Source organism: Cervus canadensis, chromosome 5, assembly GCF_019320065.1.
Source record: "Cervus canadensis isolate Bull #8, Minnesota chromosome 5, ASM1932006v1, whole genome shotgun sequence".
Lineage (NCBI taxonomy): Eukaryota > Metazoa > Chordata > Mammalia > Artiodactyla > Cervidae > Cervus > Cervus canadensis.
The window spans coordinates 31,513,610-31,531,721 of NC_057390.1; the positions used below are offsets into that span (position 1 = coordinate 31,513,610).

The following is an 18,112-nucleotide window of genomic DNA, read 5'->3' on the forward strand; positions in this document are numbered from 1 at the left end:
GATTACTGTATGATAAATGGTCCAGAGAAGCATCAAAAATTCTATTATCTCATTTAGGACAAGTCCCAAGGAAAAGAATGAGTGGGGAAGCCAAATACATTATTTGCATATACAACAGCATGTCCAATTAACCACTTTGCTGACAGAGATTCATTTATTATTCATCTTATTCCAGCATATGTTAATACTTTGACAGTAGACATGAAAAAAGGACTGATACAGCACATTGAATTTTGGAACTGTTAAGTAAGGACTTCAAGGAAGTCCATAGCTTAGAGTGTTGAGAAATATTTTGTTATTTCAATTTTGGAAAGATGTAATGTAGAGAATCATTAATTTACAGTGAGTATCTAGGCTCAAAGAGTCTAAAATGGCAAGATTTTCAAATCAATATGAAATATAAAATATGTAGACTACTAAATAATGTTCTGCAAAGCAACGGAAGTTTAATTTCTATAGTGTACCTTCCAGATAAAAATCCCCAGAAGCGTTTAAACTAGTCTTGCGTTGGTATTATTTCTCTATACTAGCTTGTAATATAACTTATAATTGAAAGTATAACTACATATAAAATGACATAGATTGGAACTAGAGCATTTTTCTTGAAATATCCAAAAGAGAAGTTCCTCATGTAAATGACAGATTTCTTTAAAAGGTCCTGCTGCTTAGCCAAATAAAAGTGCTAATTGAATATTATGTGAGTACCAGGACAGTGAGTTTCCAAATCTGCCCTAAATGCATTTTTTAGAACATCATCACAATCACTCATAACAATGTGCTTCATGCTGTGGAACTACATGGATAATGCAATCTTAATGTAAAATTAAGATGAATTAATGTAAAATTAAAATGAATTCAAAATCATTTCAGCTTTAAGAAGCATCAGAAATACCACTCCTCTTTTCTAGCAGCTCTGAATTTTGTAGTCATAATGACCAGATGGTAACTAATAGCCAAGACAGACTGAACCACATAAATAATTACAGGCACCAACGTTAGTCCAATGGCAACTCAGACAATCAAAGTAACTGTCAGAAGCGGTGTCCAAGTTAGTGATGTCACTGCCTGTATTCTACCACACATGAAAAACCACTGCCTTATCATTTACTAAAAAGGTCTATTTCTTTCTCAATGATCATTTTCAGAGATATAGCATAATGTTTGTTCATCAATTTAGTTGCATGGGAAAACAAGCCACCAAATATGTACATGAACACAAAGTCCATAACCTTGCTTTTAAAAACTGTGGGTCACATTATATAATACATTTATACTGGAGATCCCATAGCCCAAAAAGATTTAATATACTGAGTTTTGCAATGAAAATGTCTACAAGATTCATATAAGCTTCATGTAAAACTTAATATGTACATAACCAAGTATCTTGACTGCACACTGGAGAAAAACCTTTCTACCTCAGTTCCAATTCACAAATCCACAGATATTCAGCTCATACAATAAACACAGTAGGTTCTTCTTGGCTGCATGTATAGCTAGTGATTAAAAGGAAGTTTGTCCAGGAATCATCATTTTAGTCATAAAGTGTTTTATCATTATTACATGGCTAATTACATTATTTACCACCGCCTGAGTATAGTGCTTTATGTTGAACTTGATAATGGTCCTTATTTTTTAATCCATCCCCCTTTATTATTACTTTTCAGATAAATATAAAAATGCAATATTAACTAAAAGTTCTTCCACCTGAATGGAGACATAAATTTCATATCTATACTCACCTGATATTCTTAACAACTATATGAGTTAACTACCTTTTTTGGTTAAGTTTATTCTTAATGAAGAAACAATATTTTGTTGCTTTTTTGGAGTAGTGACTTTGAAAATGATGAGAGTGAGACAAAACTCAGGTTTTCTAAATTCACATGCCATATTCTTTTCAAAACCCTGCCTCTTAACATATTGGAGTTGTAAGGTATAGTTCAGGTGAGGCAGAAAAGGAAAGACGACCTCAATGGAAGTAGGTTACCTTTATTCAGGCAAGGAGGGGCGACAGTCGGCCTAACGACCAGGCTGAGCGCCAAGAGGGGTCAGGGAGGCTTCATATTTATAGGGAGGTTTGTGGGAGCTATAAGGGAAACGTTAATCAGGCGGGATATTTTGAGTATTCTTTTGTTGAGATGACATTTGTAGTTGGGCAGGGGGTGATAAGCCCTCTGGGCAGGTGTAGGTGGTGGAAGGTTTCCGGACAGGGGGCGATAAGTCTTCTGGGCAGGCGTAGGGGTGGAAGGTTTCTGGACAGGGGGTGATAAGTCCCAGATAGATGCAACCAGCCTGGAGCATCAGGGTGGAACTAACGTTCTGCTTTGTTTTTTCCAAAGTTAGATGATTCAGCAAGGGGCCTTTGAGACTGTTGTTTTCTTTTCTAGGCCCAAAAGACTCCTTCAGGAGTGAGAAAGCAAAAAGTACTGGGGCTACTTAATTAAGTGACCCTGGAAGAATCATCACCTCTCTAAATCTGTTTCCTTGTCAGCAAAACGGTGATCATAAGTCCTGCTAGGGTTATGATGATGATTAAATGAGACACTTTACATGAGGGCTCTGTGGAAATATATACATAAAATCCAGCTATTTTTACTAAGTTCTGTCAAAAGCTTGATGGAATTCATTGTTATTTGATCAACACCGATAAAACTCTTGCATTTTGTGAGGGAATGGAATGTTTTAAAAAGCTATTACCGATTTCGGTGTGGAGAAATACTCTTCACCCTGCTGCTGCTGCTAAGTCGCTTCACCCTACACAGCCCACGAAAGAACTCGGCTAAAAGACCACGTTAAAGGAAGCAGGTGCTTTTCTAAGAGATATTCTTTAGGACCTTAGTTGACAGGCAAGTAAGTAAGTACTCAGCAAGTGGCCCTGAGCCTGACCCCCACACCGGGTTCCTGAGCAGCTAATAAAGCCAGCTCTACCTAATGAGGACAACTGGATGGCTTAAGGAGTCTATATACAGTCTTTGCAAAAATGTCTCCAGTTACAGTATGTTTACAATCAATAAAGTTCTGGGAAAAGGCTAGAGTATGAGGATTTTAAGAGATCCTTATTGCCAAAAGAATCTTAGGACTCATAGTTGAAAAGGATCTTGTCCAATTAAAGAAAAAAAGCATATGAATGACAAAACAATATAAAATGCCACTCTCAACATTACTATTGAGATCCTTAACACCTCTAGAAACAATTATGTCTTTCCTTAATAGAAGGCACACCATGGAGTGTAAATGAGGCTGATAGCTGACTGTATAAAGATGGTTTTCTCTATAGGAATTAAGTTCAGTTGCTATATTCTGTTCTCAAGGACCAAGGTTCAAATTGCCTTAGGTTATCCAGTGTTCAGGAAAAACTGAATCAACTAGTACAGCCCCTCCTCACTGCCGGAGCACAGGCTTCTGGGAAGTTTTCTAAACAAGGAGGAAGATGAGCTGGAAGACGAGGGTTCTACTTCCAACTCTGTTACCAACTCGCTTTGATTCTATGAGTTCAGTTCATTTACATTATTTACAGTTCTGTTATCACATCTACAAAATGTGAAGAATATATTCCTCAAAATTTAGAGCTGGGAGAGAAGTGAGGGCCAAAGCTGTGACTGAATTCCAGAAGTCACACATTTACTCATTGGTTGAATGAGAACCAGAATTCCTGATTTCAAGATCTGGTTTTTCCCACTGCCTATGTCTTCGCTCAGAAATCTCTTATAATTTTTTAAAAGTGCATTTTATCATGGTAAGAACACTTAACATGAGGTTTACCCACTTAGGAAAATTTTAAGTATACAATACGGTATTGTTAATTGTAGTCACAATGTTAAACAGAAGATCTGTAGAACTTACTCATCTTGTGTAATTGATACTTTATGCCTGTTGATTAGAAACTACCTCATTTCCTCTTTTCTCCAGCCCTAGCAACCACCATTCTGTCCTCTAATCCTATGAATTGGATCATTTTAGATGTTTCGTGTAAGTGGAATCATGCAGCATTTGTCTTTCTAAGACTGGCTTATTTCATCCAGCATAACCCTCAAAGTTTATCCATGTTGCAACATACTAAATAATATCCTTCTTTTGTAAGGCTGAATGAATATTCCATGTTTTCTTTATATATTCAATCCAAATCACAATAAGATATCACCTAACACCTGTTAAGATGGCTGTTATCAAAAAGACAAATTTTGACAAAGAAGTGAAACTGGAACCCATATACACTATGAGTAGGAATGCAAAATGCTACAGCTACTGTGAAAAATAGTATGGGTGTTAATCAAAAAGTTATAAATACAACCACCATTTGATCCAGCAACCCCATTTCTATCTATTTATCAAAAAGAACTGAAATTAGGATTTTGCAGATATGTCATCACTCCCATGTTTACTGTAACACCCTTCACAATACCGAAATGTAGAAACAAATTTTTTTTAACATTTTTGGGGGGCCTATTGTCATCTGAGCACTTATCAAATCCATGGTCCTATTTATTCTTCACTGAGATATAATTCATTGTATTTTCATTTTATAGGTTGAAAAACTGCACTCAATATGCCAGCAAATTTGGGAAACTCAGCAGTGGCCACAGGACTGGAAAAGGTCAGTTTTCATTCCAATCCCAAAGAAAGGCAATGCCAAAGAATGCTCAAACTACCACACAATTGCACTGATTTCACATGCTAGCAAAGTAATGCTCAAAATTCTCCAAGCCAGGCTTCAACAGTACTTGAACTATGAACTTCCAGATGTTCAAGCTGGATTTAGAAAAGGCAGAGGAACCAGAGATCAAATTGCCAACATCTGCTGGATCATCAAAAAAGTAAGAGAGTTCCAGAAAAACATCTATTTCTGCTTTATTAACTATGCCAAAACCTTTGACTGTGTGGATCAGAACAAACTGTGGAAAATTCTGAAAGAGATGGGAATACCAGACCACCTGACCTGCCTCTTGAGAAATCTGTATGCAGGTCAGGAAGCAACAGTTAGAACTGGACATGGAACAACAGACTGGTTCCAAATAGAAAAATGAGTACGTTAAGGCTGTTTATTGCCAACCTGCTTACTTAACTTATATGTAGAGTACATCATGAGAAACACTGGGCTGGAAGAAGCGTAAGCTGGAATCAAGATTGCCGGGAGAAATATCAATAACCTCAGACACGCAGATGACACTACCCTTATGGCAGAAAGTGAAGAAGAACTAAAGAGCCTCTTAATGAATGTGAAACAGGAGAGTGAACAAGTTGGCTTAAAGCTCAACATTCAGAAAACTAAGATCATGGCTCCGGTCCCATCACTTCATGGCAAATAGATGGGGAAACAGAGGCTGACTTTATTTTTTTGAGCTTCAAAATCACTGCAGATGGTGACTACAGCAATGAAATTAAAAGATGCTTACTCCTTGGAAGAAAAGTTATGACCAACCTAGACAGATTATTAAAAATCAGAGACATTATTTTGCCAACAAAGGTCCATCTACTCAAAACTATGGTTTTTCCAGTAGTCATGTATGGATGTGAGAGTTGGACTATAAAGAAAGCTGAGCTTTGAAGAATTGAGGCTTTTGAATTGTGGTGTTGGAGAAGACTCTTGAGAGTCCCTTGGACTGCAAGGAGATCCAACTAGTTCATCCTAAAGGAAATCAGTCCTGAATATTCATTGGAAGGACTGATGTTGAAGCTGAAACTCCAATACTTTGGCCACCTCATGCGAAGAGTTGACTCACTGCAAAAGACCCTGATGCTGGGAAAGACTGAGAGCAGGAGGAGAAGGGGATGACAGAGGATGAGATGGCTGGATGGCATGACCAACTCAATGAACATGAATTTGAGTAAACTCTGGGAGTTGGTGATGGGCAGGGAGGCCTGGCTTCAGGCAGTCCATGGGGTTGCAAAGAGTCGGACTCGACTGAGCAACTGAACTGAAGTGAGGTTGAAAAAACAGTCTTAGGGAGGATAAGGAAGTTAGTGAATTTATGTATTGTGACAAAGTGGCAGTGGCCAAATTTTCACATAGATAATGATTTTGAGAATTATCTTCACCAGACCAAGCTGCCTCAACTACTTTTGTTAATACATTAGTGTGAATTTAAATCAGTGAATCCCCTGCCTTAAATACATTTGCAAAATAAGCCTTATTTCTATTTGAAAAATAAAAAGCTCTATGTTTTTGTTAGAGGAAATATATGCAGCTACTTGGTGGAAAGCAATTGTGTAAGGAGCTCTTTCTGGAACATTAACATTAAAGGATAATGCAAAGTGATGTACCTAAAATTCACTATGTTGATGTTTTCATCAGATCATTTCATGTTGAGCCCTGGATGATTTCTATATATACATAAAGTTTATAGCTTCTGTATTTATGCTCAGAGGCTATTTGTTTTTAAAGGGCAAGTTTTGTTTGTTTAAAGATGAACCCTTTCTAACAATAGCTTGCCTTATTTTTGGAACTAGATTGCAAAAATTTTTGATGGTCATGGTTGGGTATATTAGTTCCTCCACTCTCCCCTCTGCTACCAAGGAGCCCCTTGTTATCTGACCTGTCATGATGTCTGGTGCACAAACACAAAAACATGCACATATTACCAAAGGAATGAATGAACCATCTAAGAAATCAATATATTAAAGTTAAGGGCAACTAAGACACTAGAGTCTTGGACTATTTGGGCCATAATTAATTCAAGGGTTCTTCCAGGAGTATTAGCTGACAAGCTTGTCTAAAATATCATGGCAGAGATGCACACTTTTGTCCAAGAAGCCAAAGTAAGGAAGAGGTGTAGGGCAGGGATACCTACTTTCGCAGAATATTCATAGCTAAAAATGTTCTGAGTTACACATACGAATCAATCACCAGGAAAGCAAAATTGTTCTTCAACACAGTAAAGTCAAGTATATTTTGAAAGGCGTTGTTAACTCTCTTGGTTGCTAGACAAAAGAGCAAAGGGACCACTCTATCACACAGCACCCTCCCAACTGTGAGAAAAACAAAAGCCTCCTCAGAATCAATGAAGTGATCCATGAGACACCTGGGAGATGCCATGAGCTTCTCTCACAGTATCCACTATCATTAATACATGCTGGCAGCAAGATGTGAAGTCCGGGTCCTTGTAATGATTTCTACTCCAAGAGATTAACCATGAAAGCACATGGAGTTCAAGTTTCGAAAGCTCTGAGCTCCTCCAATTGCTCTGGGCTACGGGCCGTGCAGAGTTGATTTTAATTCCTCTTTGACTCCAACCAGAGACTTGGCTGTGTATTTTGGTGCCCCTGTGGTGTGCCTCAGTATCCCTACAAGGAAAAGGCTATTCAAACTGCCTCCAAAAGCCCCCATACTTTTTAGAAGTTTAGTGTCTGCATGAAAGTGCCTCTGAAAGAGAAATGTTATCAACTTAAGATACAATTATTTTCCTTATAGAAGCGCATTGGGCTACCTCAATTATAAACCACACTTTTTAAAATCTGTTAACATTCCCTTCTGGGAAAGCCCTTTAATAGTATAAGCTAATCATGGCGGTAAAATTTCCGGAGCTCATACTAGTGGGAAGAGAACGGCTGGCGCTGCTATGCTCATTCCTATGATGGTTTTCTCTTTCCTTTATCTCCTGAAATTATTGAGACACTCTAAGCTAATTTTTGAAAGTATGCAGAGGTACTTAGGAAATCCAGGAGCAGAGATAAAAACCTGAGCATTGCACTGACATCATTCTATGCTCAGCACATATGGCACCTCACTAAAGCAATACCAACTGAACACACTGGCTTATTCTGAACTCTTGCTGGCTTTCAGTAGCAGTCTTAATTACAAGCAGGCTTGCTTTTTATCATTTACAGTCACACAGTTCTCCATTTATTTGACTAGGAAAATTCAATTTTTCTGTGGAGGTGTTTTCAACCTTTATATTTTTAAGTACATGCAAAATAAAATGGGATCTTGCAGTGATCTCAAAACCTGCTTCTCATATTCATTAAAAAAAAAAAAATCCTCATCATAATCTCTGCAACTGGGTCAGCTTGCACAAAGATGCTCAGGGTAGCGATGAGTGCTTTCAGCACCCCGCAATCCTTGTAAGTGACACCTCCTAATAGTGCAAATGAAGCATGGCATGATGAGAAAATGAAGAAGAATGGACCTGGACAGTCAACCCAGCAGTTTTCAAAACACAGAGGGGAGACTCAATTTTGTTCCCTTAAACACACCACACATGATTTTTCTGTTACATATTTGAGCATATGCATGCTTTCCCTATTATGAGAAAAATGTTTCATGATTCCACAAATTCTATTATAAGCAAACAGGGTAGCTCGTGTGTTCATCTATATACGTATATTTGCCACAGTCTCAATTTTTGAGCCAAACCTCATTTACACCTGCCTTGATTTTCAGCCAGGAGTTTATCATATTGTCATTCACCTTTGTGCTTTTCCTTCGCCCTCATCTATGAGGCTCAGAGATTATTTCCTTGTGGGCTCTCTCTCTAATTAGCTGAATATTCAGAGAGTTTATTGACCCAACAAATTCAACATCACCTCTTTCTTATTAGGTTTCTTTTAAGCCATCACCCTGCCTGCTCTGCTCTCAGCCTCTCTGCATCCCCACCTCACTCGCATCTCCACCTCACTCCTGCCTCTCCATCCTCCACCCTCAGAGGCTAATTTCATCCTTAACATGCCTCAGTTGTTCTCTAGACAGAGTTTATCCCCTCTCTCAAGGGAGGGAAGAGAGTAAGTATGAAAAATCCACAGCTGCTTTTATTTGGTGGACGTTGGCTACTGACTGGTAAGTTTGCTACCCTGATTTAAAAAAAAAAAAAATCAGAAAGCTTCTCCCGAAGGTACATGTGAGAAGGGTGTGAGAGTTTCAAAAAGAAACAAGTATGACCAGACAACAGAACCTTCGACGGAAAGAGAAAGTTTTCTGACTCAAAATAATAATGCCAACTGCTGCTCACACACAATTCCCTCCACCATCCATCCATCCTTTCCCTTTCCCAGCGATAGATCGCCTGGTTTTTCATTCACGCACAGAATCACTACATTCTGGTGGGAAGGAAGTGTTTACAGAGACCAGCAGAGGGCGCCCGACTGGGGCAAAAGCTGCAATGGTAGGAGGACCAGGGCGCCTCTCCGCGGCGGGGCCCCCTTGGTCTTCTCCTCTTCCCACAACCCCCGGGTGCCCTCCCATTTCAGTCACATCCCTTGGGAGACAGGCAGAGCCACAGCAAAGGAGAAGTTAATATGCATGTAAGATTATTAGCCAAGCGCTCCCCACCGGTCCAGTTGGGCGCCCCACCCCCTCGCATACCCCATCTGGCTCACCGCACCCACCCACGCTCTGTCTGCCCCGCCCGCGCCCGGGCTCGCCTCAGTGCTCGCCTCCTTTCCTGGGGGCTCTCACAATTTTGCACAAAGGCCGGGCAGTGGGTAAGGGCTGCACCCGGGAAAGGGAGTCGCAAGCTCCCAGGATACTGTGGGCAAGGGAGAGAGCTAGGCAACTCCTTCATGTTTCAGAGGGATCTTTCCTTCCTTTATGCCAAAAAAAAAAGAAAAAAAGAAAAAACCCTTTGGAGGCATCCTCAGGTCTCCATCCTAGGCACGCCGAACTGGAGAGAGTCCTAGAGAGGGAACTGGGAGAGGGAAGGGAAGGGATTCCCGGGCCCATTGTGAGAGTGTCTCAGCCACTCCTAAAGGAGATGCCCAGGGGATCTGTTCTCCTCAGTTGGGTTAGGCTGTAGCCTCTCACATCTAACCAGAACTGGCTCCAGGTGGGAAACCTTCCCTGGGGAAGGGGCCATTCTGCTATAACTAGCAGCTGCTGGGGGAGAGGAATTCCCTAGGGAGAGGTAAAGGGCTCAGTGAGGAACCAGGTCTGAAAGGGAAAGGGGCCCTGCAAGCAGAAGAGGGAGAAAAAGATGTAAAAAGAGTGTCTGTAACTTTCACCTTGCTTCTTAAAGTAACAGACTTTACACCAGGGGAAAAGAAAAATTGGGACTGGGGGAAGTCACACACACACACACACACACAATGCTGATGTTTTATTTTTTGGCAACTCAGAGAATCTGAAATAGGCATTTATCTGAAGATGCCAGGAACCTGGCTTTACACTGCTGGCCATTCTGGAGAAGAAACCTGCCAACCAAAGCTTTCCTCCATACTCTGCTCTTTACAAAGGAATTCCCGGTGAGGAGAACAATTCTCTCAGTTCTAACTTCTCCTCCTCCAGGCAGACCTCCTAGCTTAATTATACCAGTCAGCACTGACCCACCTGCCCTCTTTGGGGAGCACTATACTCTGAGGAAGGAGGACACGGGAACCTCCCTTATCCCAACAGCCTTCAGACATGATCAAAAAAGAAGCGCGTGAGTGTGAGGGATGGGGGAAAGCGGATGGGGTTCAGAGGTCCCCTCTAAACTGGGTAGGGGCTGGCAATCATTAAGAGAGGGTGCCTCCATCACCCTCCTACCTTCTCCAATTAAGAGAAGAGGTGGGGACAAGTGGAAATAGCCTCCTGTTGAGTGAGTCCCGGGACCTCCAACATCACTGCAGTCTGGGTACTCTTTGGAGGAATGTGCGGGCTGGAACCTCTCCCTCCCCCAGACCAGGGAGAATGGGCAGGAGGTGGGGCCGCACACAGCACAGACAAAAGGTTCGGCGGAGCGCTCCGCTCTCGGGAGCTCAGGCCCCCGGGCAGAGCTCGGTCCCTATTCGGCCACACCGAGTGACCTTCTCGCTAGTAACGCCCCCTTCCCGCGGGGCCCAGGCGGCCGACGAGGGATGGTCCTTTAATAGGGGCCCACATCTCTCTCCCGACACCCCCCGACAAGGAACGCCCCTCCCACCCCTCACCACAAACACCCGCGACGCCTTCCTCCAACCCCTTTCTATTGTCTTCAAAGAGATAAGTGGCTCCCCCCAAACACACCCAAATGCACCTCCCTCTCTCGCGCTCCCATTTCTCCGAGCCTTAAGGGCCGAGAAGCGAGTGCGGGGTTGGAAGGGGGAGGCGAGGGAGTAGCCCGCGAGAACTTGGCATCGCAGACCCACCGTGTCCGCCTCGCAAGGATGCCGGTGACCTGTAGATTGCAATAGGCAATGAATGATGCTTGCTGCTGCCATGGAAATGGTGGATGTGGTGCGCTCCCAAACTGGACGCCCCCCAAGCCACTCCTAGGAGGCCGCTGAGGGTGAGCGGGACTATCCAGAGCAGGGCCAGGCGCCCCCCCGCGCCGCCGCCGCCGCCCCCAGGCGAACCCAGCTCGGCGCCGCACCGGAGCATCCTCTGGTACATGGCGGGGCGCCCGCCGAGGGGCCGCCGCCGCGGGAGGCAAAGTTTGGGGCGCGGGGAGGGGAGAGGGCGCTGGGGAGAGGGCAGCTCAGGGTGGGCTGCAGGGCCGGCCGCCTCACCGCGCCAGGGCACCCATCCTCTCCCTCCTTCGGACAGTCTTCTCGGGGTCCTGGAGTCCGCCGTGCCTTGCACCCCAAAGATTCCGAAACATAGCCGAGGCGAATGCAGCTGATAGGGGCTTGTCCGGAAAGGCAGTCCCGGCGAACAGCAAGTGCGGAGCGGGAGGCTGCTCCCAGATTTCCAGGGCTCCAGGTTCTCGAGAGATACTCCCAAAGAGTTTCGGGCGAGTGCGTGCCGCGGGGTGGGGAGCGGGGAAATGGTTTAAAGCTCCTCCCGGAGGGTCCTCACTTCTACATGACAGCCATCCACCGCGAATCCACTAGGTAAATCCATTTAGCATTGTGTGTGGGAACCAAGGAGGCCACTTCGCCGGCCCAACCTCCTTTCAAGGGAGAAGCAGACCCCATGGACTCCAGGCGCCCCTTCGCTCCATTCAGCCCGGGCCGGCTCGCCCGCTCGCGCCAGCCTCCCCCGGGCAGCGCGCGGAGCAGCGGCGCGCATCGCCTGCTCCCGAGGCAATCTCCGCGTCCGCCGCCTCCTGACACTTACGCCCGGCAAGGGGTTCAGCGGGAAGAGTGCACCCTTACGAAAGAAGCAGGGATCGAACGGGGGAAAGAGAGCTAGGGAAAAGCAGAAGCAGACAAAGGAGTCGGGGGGGGGGGGGGGGTGAGAAGCAAAAGAAAAAGAAAAAAAAAAAGAAAAGAAAAACCACACAAGCTGGCGAAGCGAGGGGCTCTATGCAAATCTGCAGTCTCCAAACAGCAAATCACTGAAGCTCGGATGCAATGCAGAGGACGAGCCTATGTAACGAGGGAGGCTGGTCTGGCTTCCCACAAAAATCTGCCTGCTTTGCCTCTCTCAAGCATTCTCCACACATCAAAGGGACACGTGTACCGCGATGCGGGGAACACCTAAAAGGCAACTCTCCCTCCTCCGCCAGGTGATCCCGCCGTCTGAATTACAACGGTAAACGGCACCCTTCCCCTACCCCTATGGTTTAGATGTAACCAGTGTCTTGAGAGCTCTTAAAAGAGAAAGAATTCGGCTCTTTTTATTGGACCAAACTTGTTCTGCCAGTGTTCAAACCAAATCTGCTAAATATGGCTTGACACCATCTACTCAAGCATTAGTTTTGATGATCTGTTAATTACACATATTACACATAACAAAGAGCCCTGGGTCTTACTACAATATCATATCTCATATAAGGCAGTAGTGCAGGGAGCCAAACTACACAATGAGTAAATCTGGCGGTTGAGGAAGAGACAGAAAAAGAGAGAATACAAGAGAGAAAGAAGGAGACAGCTGAGAAAGGACGACAGAAACAGTATGAATGAGACTGCTTGTGTTTTGGTCCAACATTTTAGAGTTTCTTTAAGAACCCCCAAGATTTCTGTAGAAGCACAGTTATGATGATCTTTTATATGGGTGGAGTTCTGCTTTTCTATTATCATGTTTCATAAGGAAAATAACACCAATAAATCAGGAAATAAAAATTCCTAATCTAGTGCCCCTAACGGAGAGAGGACATTATATTCTATTGGTGAAATGAAGAATCTTTAACCTGAAGCCACGTGTCCTGGAAAAGACAACACATGCCTGAGAGTAAAAATCTTAGCATGGCAAGTAGACTTAGCCCCAGGACGACCACAGTCACTGGAGGCTAGCAGACAGGATATGGAAGTATGATTAAAACGGTCCCCTGGTTTCTAAAAGAAGAGAAAAACTATGGCATGACTAGTGGCTGGCCTTTTTTGTTTGTTTGTTTTTATTCCTATTTAAAGACAAAGGAAAACAACTCTGAATAAGCACTGCCTCTCACAGGCTACTTACTGTCTATATAATCCCTTACGCCAACAAAATTATGTATTGAAAAAGGAGTTCTAGGAGGATTTGATACAAATCAGCCACTCACCCAATTGGCCATTTAGATGTATACACTGCTTCCTAGTTCATTTAGAGTCAATCCTGGGACTCGGACGGTCACTATGTTACCAGTGTCCAGGGACTGCCTAATCAAGTGTGTAGCATTCCAACATCTCACATCCTTGGCAAAAGTTTACCTTATTTTACTGAAAATGTAATTCTTCAGTAGTTCACCAATTGAAATAGCTTAGCCCGGCTATTGAAGGTGATTTTATCTACACCATGTCTCCCAACTTACCACAACTGCTCAAAGATCAAGAGAACCCAAATCCAGCACTTTCCACTGTGTCCTGTTCCCATCCTTATCCCCAAGCCATTTTCTCCTCATTTTGTTACTTTTTAGCATGTGGGTTTTAATTCACTAGATTGTAAATATCCCTTTTTAAAACATCCAGTAAGCTTCAAAAGGAAAAATGAGGAGCACTAATTTAGGAGACGGGAAACCTGGGCTCCTTCTTGGTGCTACCATTTTAAATACTGGTTATGTCACATTAGTAACCTAGCATCTCCAAGGCTCCGTGGCTTCCTTTATAAAACAGTCATGTCCCTGTCTTTCCTAAAAATCCCACAGGGCAGGAAGGGTATAATGTACTATTTAATGAGAGAGGGCTTTAAAATATATCAAACACTCCACAGGGTTCAGGCAGTATGTCTCTCCTTCTATAGAGGTCTAACACATTGGAGCTGATGGACCTACACCCTTCATCTGGTTCCTTTCCATCTATGGATATGTAGAGCACTGCATTATTCTCTGATAGCCTGGTTAAGGGTGATGATCTGTCCTTCCCTTCCTGACTAGATGGTAGATTCCTAAAGGAGAGAGGAGACAAATCTTCATTTCTACGCCCTCTAGTGCCCGACATTTGTGAAATGAAAATTTATCTCTTAATGCATATAGTCAATTGTCATTATTTACAGACGTTATGGTCCAAAAAGTGACTATGAACACTGACTTAGGGAATACCAAACCATTGCTCCTATGGGTTAGGTTCTGACAAGTCTCTGGCCACCGTATTTTCATCAACAGGTTGATATATAACCTTATTTTATGTGTTTTCTGTTTAAAGACATCTTTACTGAATATATATATATATATATATATATATATATATATATATATATTTTCAATTCATTAACACTGAATTCACAGCCAAGATCACTATAACTTAAGCCTGAATGAAGCTTCTCTAACATACTTATTTTCTCCATAAGACATACCATGGCTTTCTTGTGCTCAGGAACATTAAACAGCACTCCAGCATTATGTTTAAGGACTGTTTTAAACAGCAAAATCACCAACAAAAAGAACAGAAATGTGAAAAATATGGTACTAAATAGACCACACAAAGGACATTTGTTTACAATACAAGCTGAAACCTGAAGGCAGAATGTTGCCTTGTTTGACCTCAACTGGGAAGGCGGGTGTTGAGGACTCATGTTTTACCACTTTGTGCATGTCTGTTAAGGATCACCTTGGTGCCATGAGTACTGATTTGGGGTTATAAATTTTATTGCAGAGGTGAGGTCACACCCGTGAAAAACAGCAATTGACTTGCTTGAATTAACAAGAAGGAAGGGGTGAAATTTGGGAAATGATTTGTATAAATGAAAGAAATAGGAATAGAGTAAGTGTAGAAGATTTTGATGAACCTTTCCAAGAGCATTCGATGAATGAAAGACTCCCCTTACTGTCCTACATTGTTTCAGGCCTCGGGAGATGAAGGCAGGGTTAGGGAAGGCATAGGCCAGGAATCTCAGTTTTACTGGAGTCTCAAGGGTTTAAGAGGAAATATTTATGACTGCCTTGAAAGAAGAAATTGTAGCTGTCTGGGGCACCTTTGCAATACTTAGGAGGTTCTGGGATGGCTTCTGTGAAACAGATGCTGCAATATTTGTTATAAATGACTGTAATTTGGTGGAACAGGGAGCAATTCTATCTAGAGAGTGGAGAAAAGTCTTGTGAGCAAACCTATGCCTAATGTGGATGAAGCAAATAAAGCTTCTGCTTACTCTTGATGTCTCTTCACCTGGTCCATTCCTAAGGCTGGAAGTGTATTATTTAAAGGAAACTGAGGCAGCGCTGACATATGTTCTCACATGAGTAAACAACTGTTGGAGGAGACACAGTGCTTGGCTGCCTGTAATTTACCCTTAAATATTTTAGCATGGACAATGTGATATAAATGTGTGTTAGTACTGTTCTGTGTCTCAGGAGAATTGGTTGCTTTCAATAGGAATGTGTGCTCTAATGTTTCAGCGAGAACCACAGAAGTCAGAGGGGGCTTCTAGAAGGCTTGAGTTATCATCATCTCCAATCATGATATGGCTTTGCTCATTAGTTGGAATATATATGTTGGAAACAGGTTATCATTAATGACATAAATGGCTTGTCAGTTTGTTAACGGAGGTTAAGAATGGGTTGTCTTTGGTGAAACCATTAACATTCAAGATATGTGGACTGGCCAAAATTTTTATGAACGTGCTTTGCTTCTATTTGAAGAGAGTATGCGAATCTAAGACACCTTTCACCCTTTACTGTAAGAAATAGTGCCATAATATTAGTAATAATAAGAACTAACATGTTTGTAACTGTCACAACTCTGAGAGATGTAAAAGAGTGAGTTCATTTAGTCATCACAAAACGATATGAAACCAGTGCTCACTGATCCCTAACAAACCTTAATCGCTTAATTCTAACAGATGAGGATCCGAATGCTACCACTGAAATACTGCCATATTTGCTTCAAGAAATTCTATTTGCAAGACATTTGTGGGGGGGTGGTGCTTAAACGGACCAGGAGTTGGAACTTCATCAAGCTTCCATAACAGGCTATAAGATTTTGTACCTACTTAGTAATAAATGTCTGCTTCTGTAGCAAAAGTTGGTCTGCATCTTAAATCCACTAGGACCTGTGGGAATGCTTGGAAGACTGGTTCAACCTCCCCTGCCTCTGACCACCTTGTGTACCAAGAGAATCTAATATCTATAAATGGGAGGCTATTCTAGATTCATTCACAGCCAATGATTCACAGTGGACAAGAAGGCAGGTGATTTAGTGTGAAGAAATGGGAGATGGGATTGAAAGCTGAGGGGAGAAAAGAAAGACAATAGATGGAGAAAGAGGAGAAGAGTGTGTAGAGAGGGAGTATGCACAGAAATGGAAAAGGACAGGTCACTTCAAACTATTTTTTCCTATTCCTAAAATCAATCCTTCCTCCTCAAGAAGCAGGATGGTTGTCAGGCAGACACTTTCAACATTTTTGTATTTTTCTTAAAACTTAATTGGAAATGGTTACAGCTCAGTATTAAGCTTTTAAAATAGAAAAGTAGACACTGAAACAGCAGAGAGGAAGTATATTAAAACCCACAGGCAGCGCCAATCTTTTAAAAATTAAAAATGAGGAGAGTGTCAGTCATGCATTTTGCATTTCTACTGATGTCAGCATAAGAAAGGCAAAGAGAACCCATGTATCCATCTACCTGCATTTCTGGGTGGGGACTGAGAGACAGTAAGGAGGGGGAGACCCAGGAGAGGATGCTATCCGTGAAGTTGTAAAGACAAACCTCTGATCCTGTTACCTTTGTGGGTTAATGCAGGTCCCTAAAGGTGTTCTGATAAAAGATCGGGGAAAGAGAAAAGAGACAAAGGAAAAAAAGGGAAAGGAAGGCAAGAAGGAGGGAGGGAGGAAGAAAGAGAATGAATTAAAGGGGGGGCAGGAGGAAGGGAGGGAGGGAAGGAAGGAAATATGCCAGGACTAAAAGCATCCCTGGAAATCTTGTAGTTCAATCTCTTCAGATGATAAAGTTGAGGTCCACAAAAGTAATAATGATACCCAAAGTTCAGATATACTTATGATGTGTTTACATCTCTCGAAGTGCACTTTCATCTCCCACCACCCATAGATGTAGCGTGGTGAATTCAGTCCATGTTCCTATTCCCTAGAACCTCCACATTGATATACCAAATGAGGGAGAGTAGCGGGAACCCGACATAAGACAGCACGATACCCAGTTTACTCAAAATAAATTAAAGCCTGTGGTATGATTTGTGAAATATGAATCAATTTATTCAACCACAGTTAGCGGTGTTTAGGCCTGAAATATTTTATGCTCCCTATCTTTTCTCTTGCCCTTTTAAATTAAAACTTAATTTTGATGTCCAACATAAAATTCATTGCCTAAGCACCAAGGCTGGGTCATAGACATTTCATTATCAACTGCCTCTTTAAGTGTTGTGGGCATTACTTTGGCAACAACCAATCATATACTTTCAATCACTAGCATCTTATATTGCTTGTATAGTTATTTAAATGAAGTTGTGTTGCTGACAAATTCTTCCCTAGGTTCATGCCATTTGATGTGACTGCATTCATAGTGTAGAGGAAGAATATGTGGCTTGAGTGCCCAGACTGTGGGTTTGAATCTGAGTCTGTGATTATTATCCATTTGACACTGGGTTTAATGTACCCTTACCCCCATTTCCTTGTCTGTAAAATGATTATGACACTGTGTAATGAAATAGAACAGCCTCTAAAATATATTAAGCACTAAATATAAGTTACTGCCACTTACTCACATGTACGTATTTTAGATAGTTACTAAAGACATACCAATAATGAGCTGTAACAGGATTTTTAATTTAGCCCAATTTCAGACTCTGCCCACTCAGTCAAGTTCAGCCACCTCCATGATTCTGTTTCTCTAAAACTGTGATGCTCAAACTTTAGTGTGTCTGAGAACCACTAGAACAGCTTATTAAATCATAGATTGCTTTGCTTTTGATTCCCTTG

At 42.3% G+C, this 18,112-nt stretch overlaps 1 protein-coding gene and 1 long non-coding RNA gene across 21 annotated transcripts in view; one reads left to right on the top strand and one right to left on the bottom strand.

The window, feature by feature from the left end:
• NRXN1 (neurexin 1) overlaps positions 1-18,112 on the bottom strand; it is a 1,158,814-nt gene that overhangs the window by 450,907 nt on the left and 689,795 nt on the right. The window contains exon 1 of one of the 20 annotated variants that reach the window (XM_043468549.1): positions 11,035-12,339. The exons of 16 other annotated variants lie outside the window; for them this stretch is intronic. In XM_043468549.1, coding sequence (XP_043324484.1) covers positions 11,035-11,278 — 244 coding nt within the window. In that variant the 5' untranslated portion in view covers positions 11,279-12,339. Of the gene's footprint in view, positions 1-11,034; positions 12,340-18,112 lie in introns of those variants that run through there. 3 more of the 20 variants (XM_043468548.1, XM_043468546.1, XM_043468545.1) reach the window with 3 other exon arrangements.
• On the top strand, positions 2,048-2,281 carry LOC122441666. The gene is made up of 2 exons (XR_006269416.1): positions 2,048-2,198; positions 2,249-2,281. It is a non-coding gene; the product is annotated as an uncharacterized LOC122441666 (long non-coding RNA).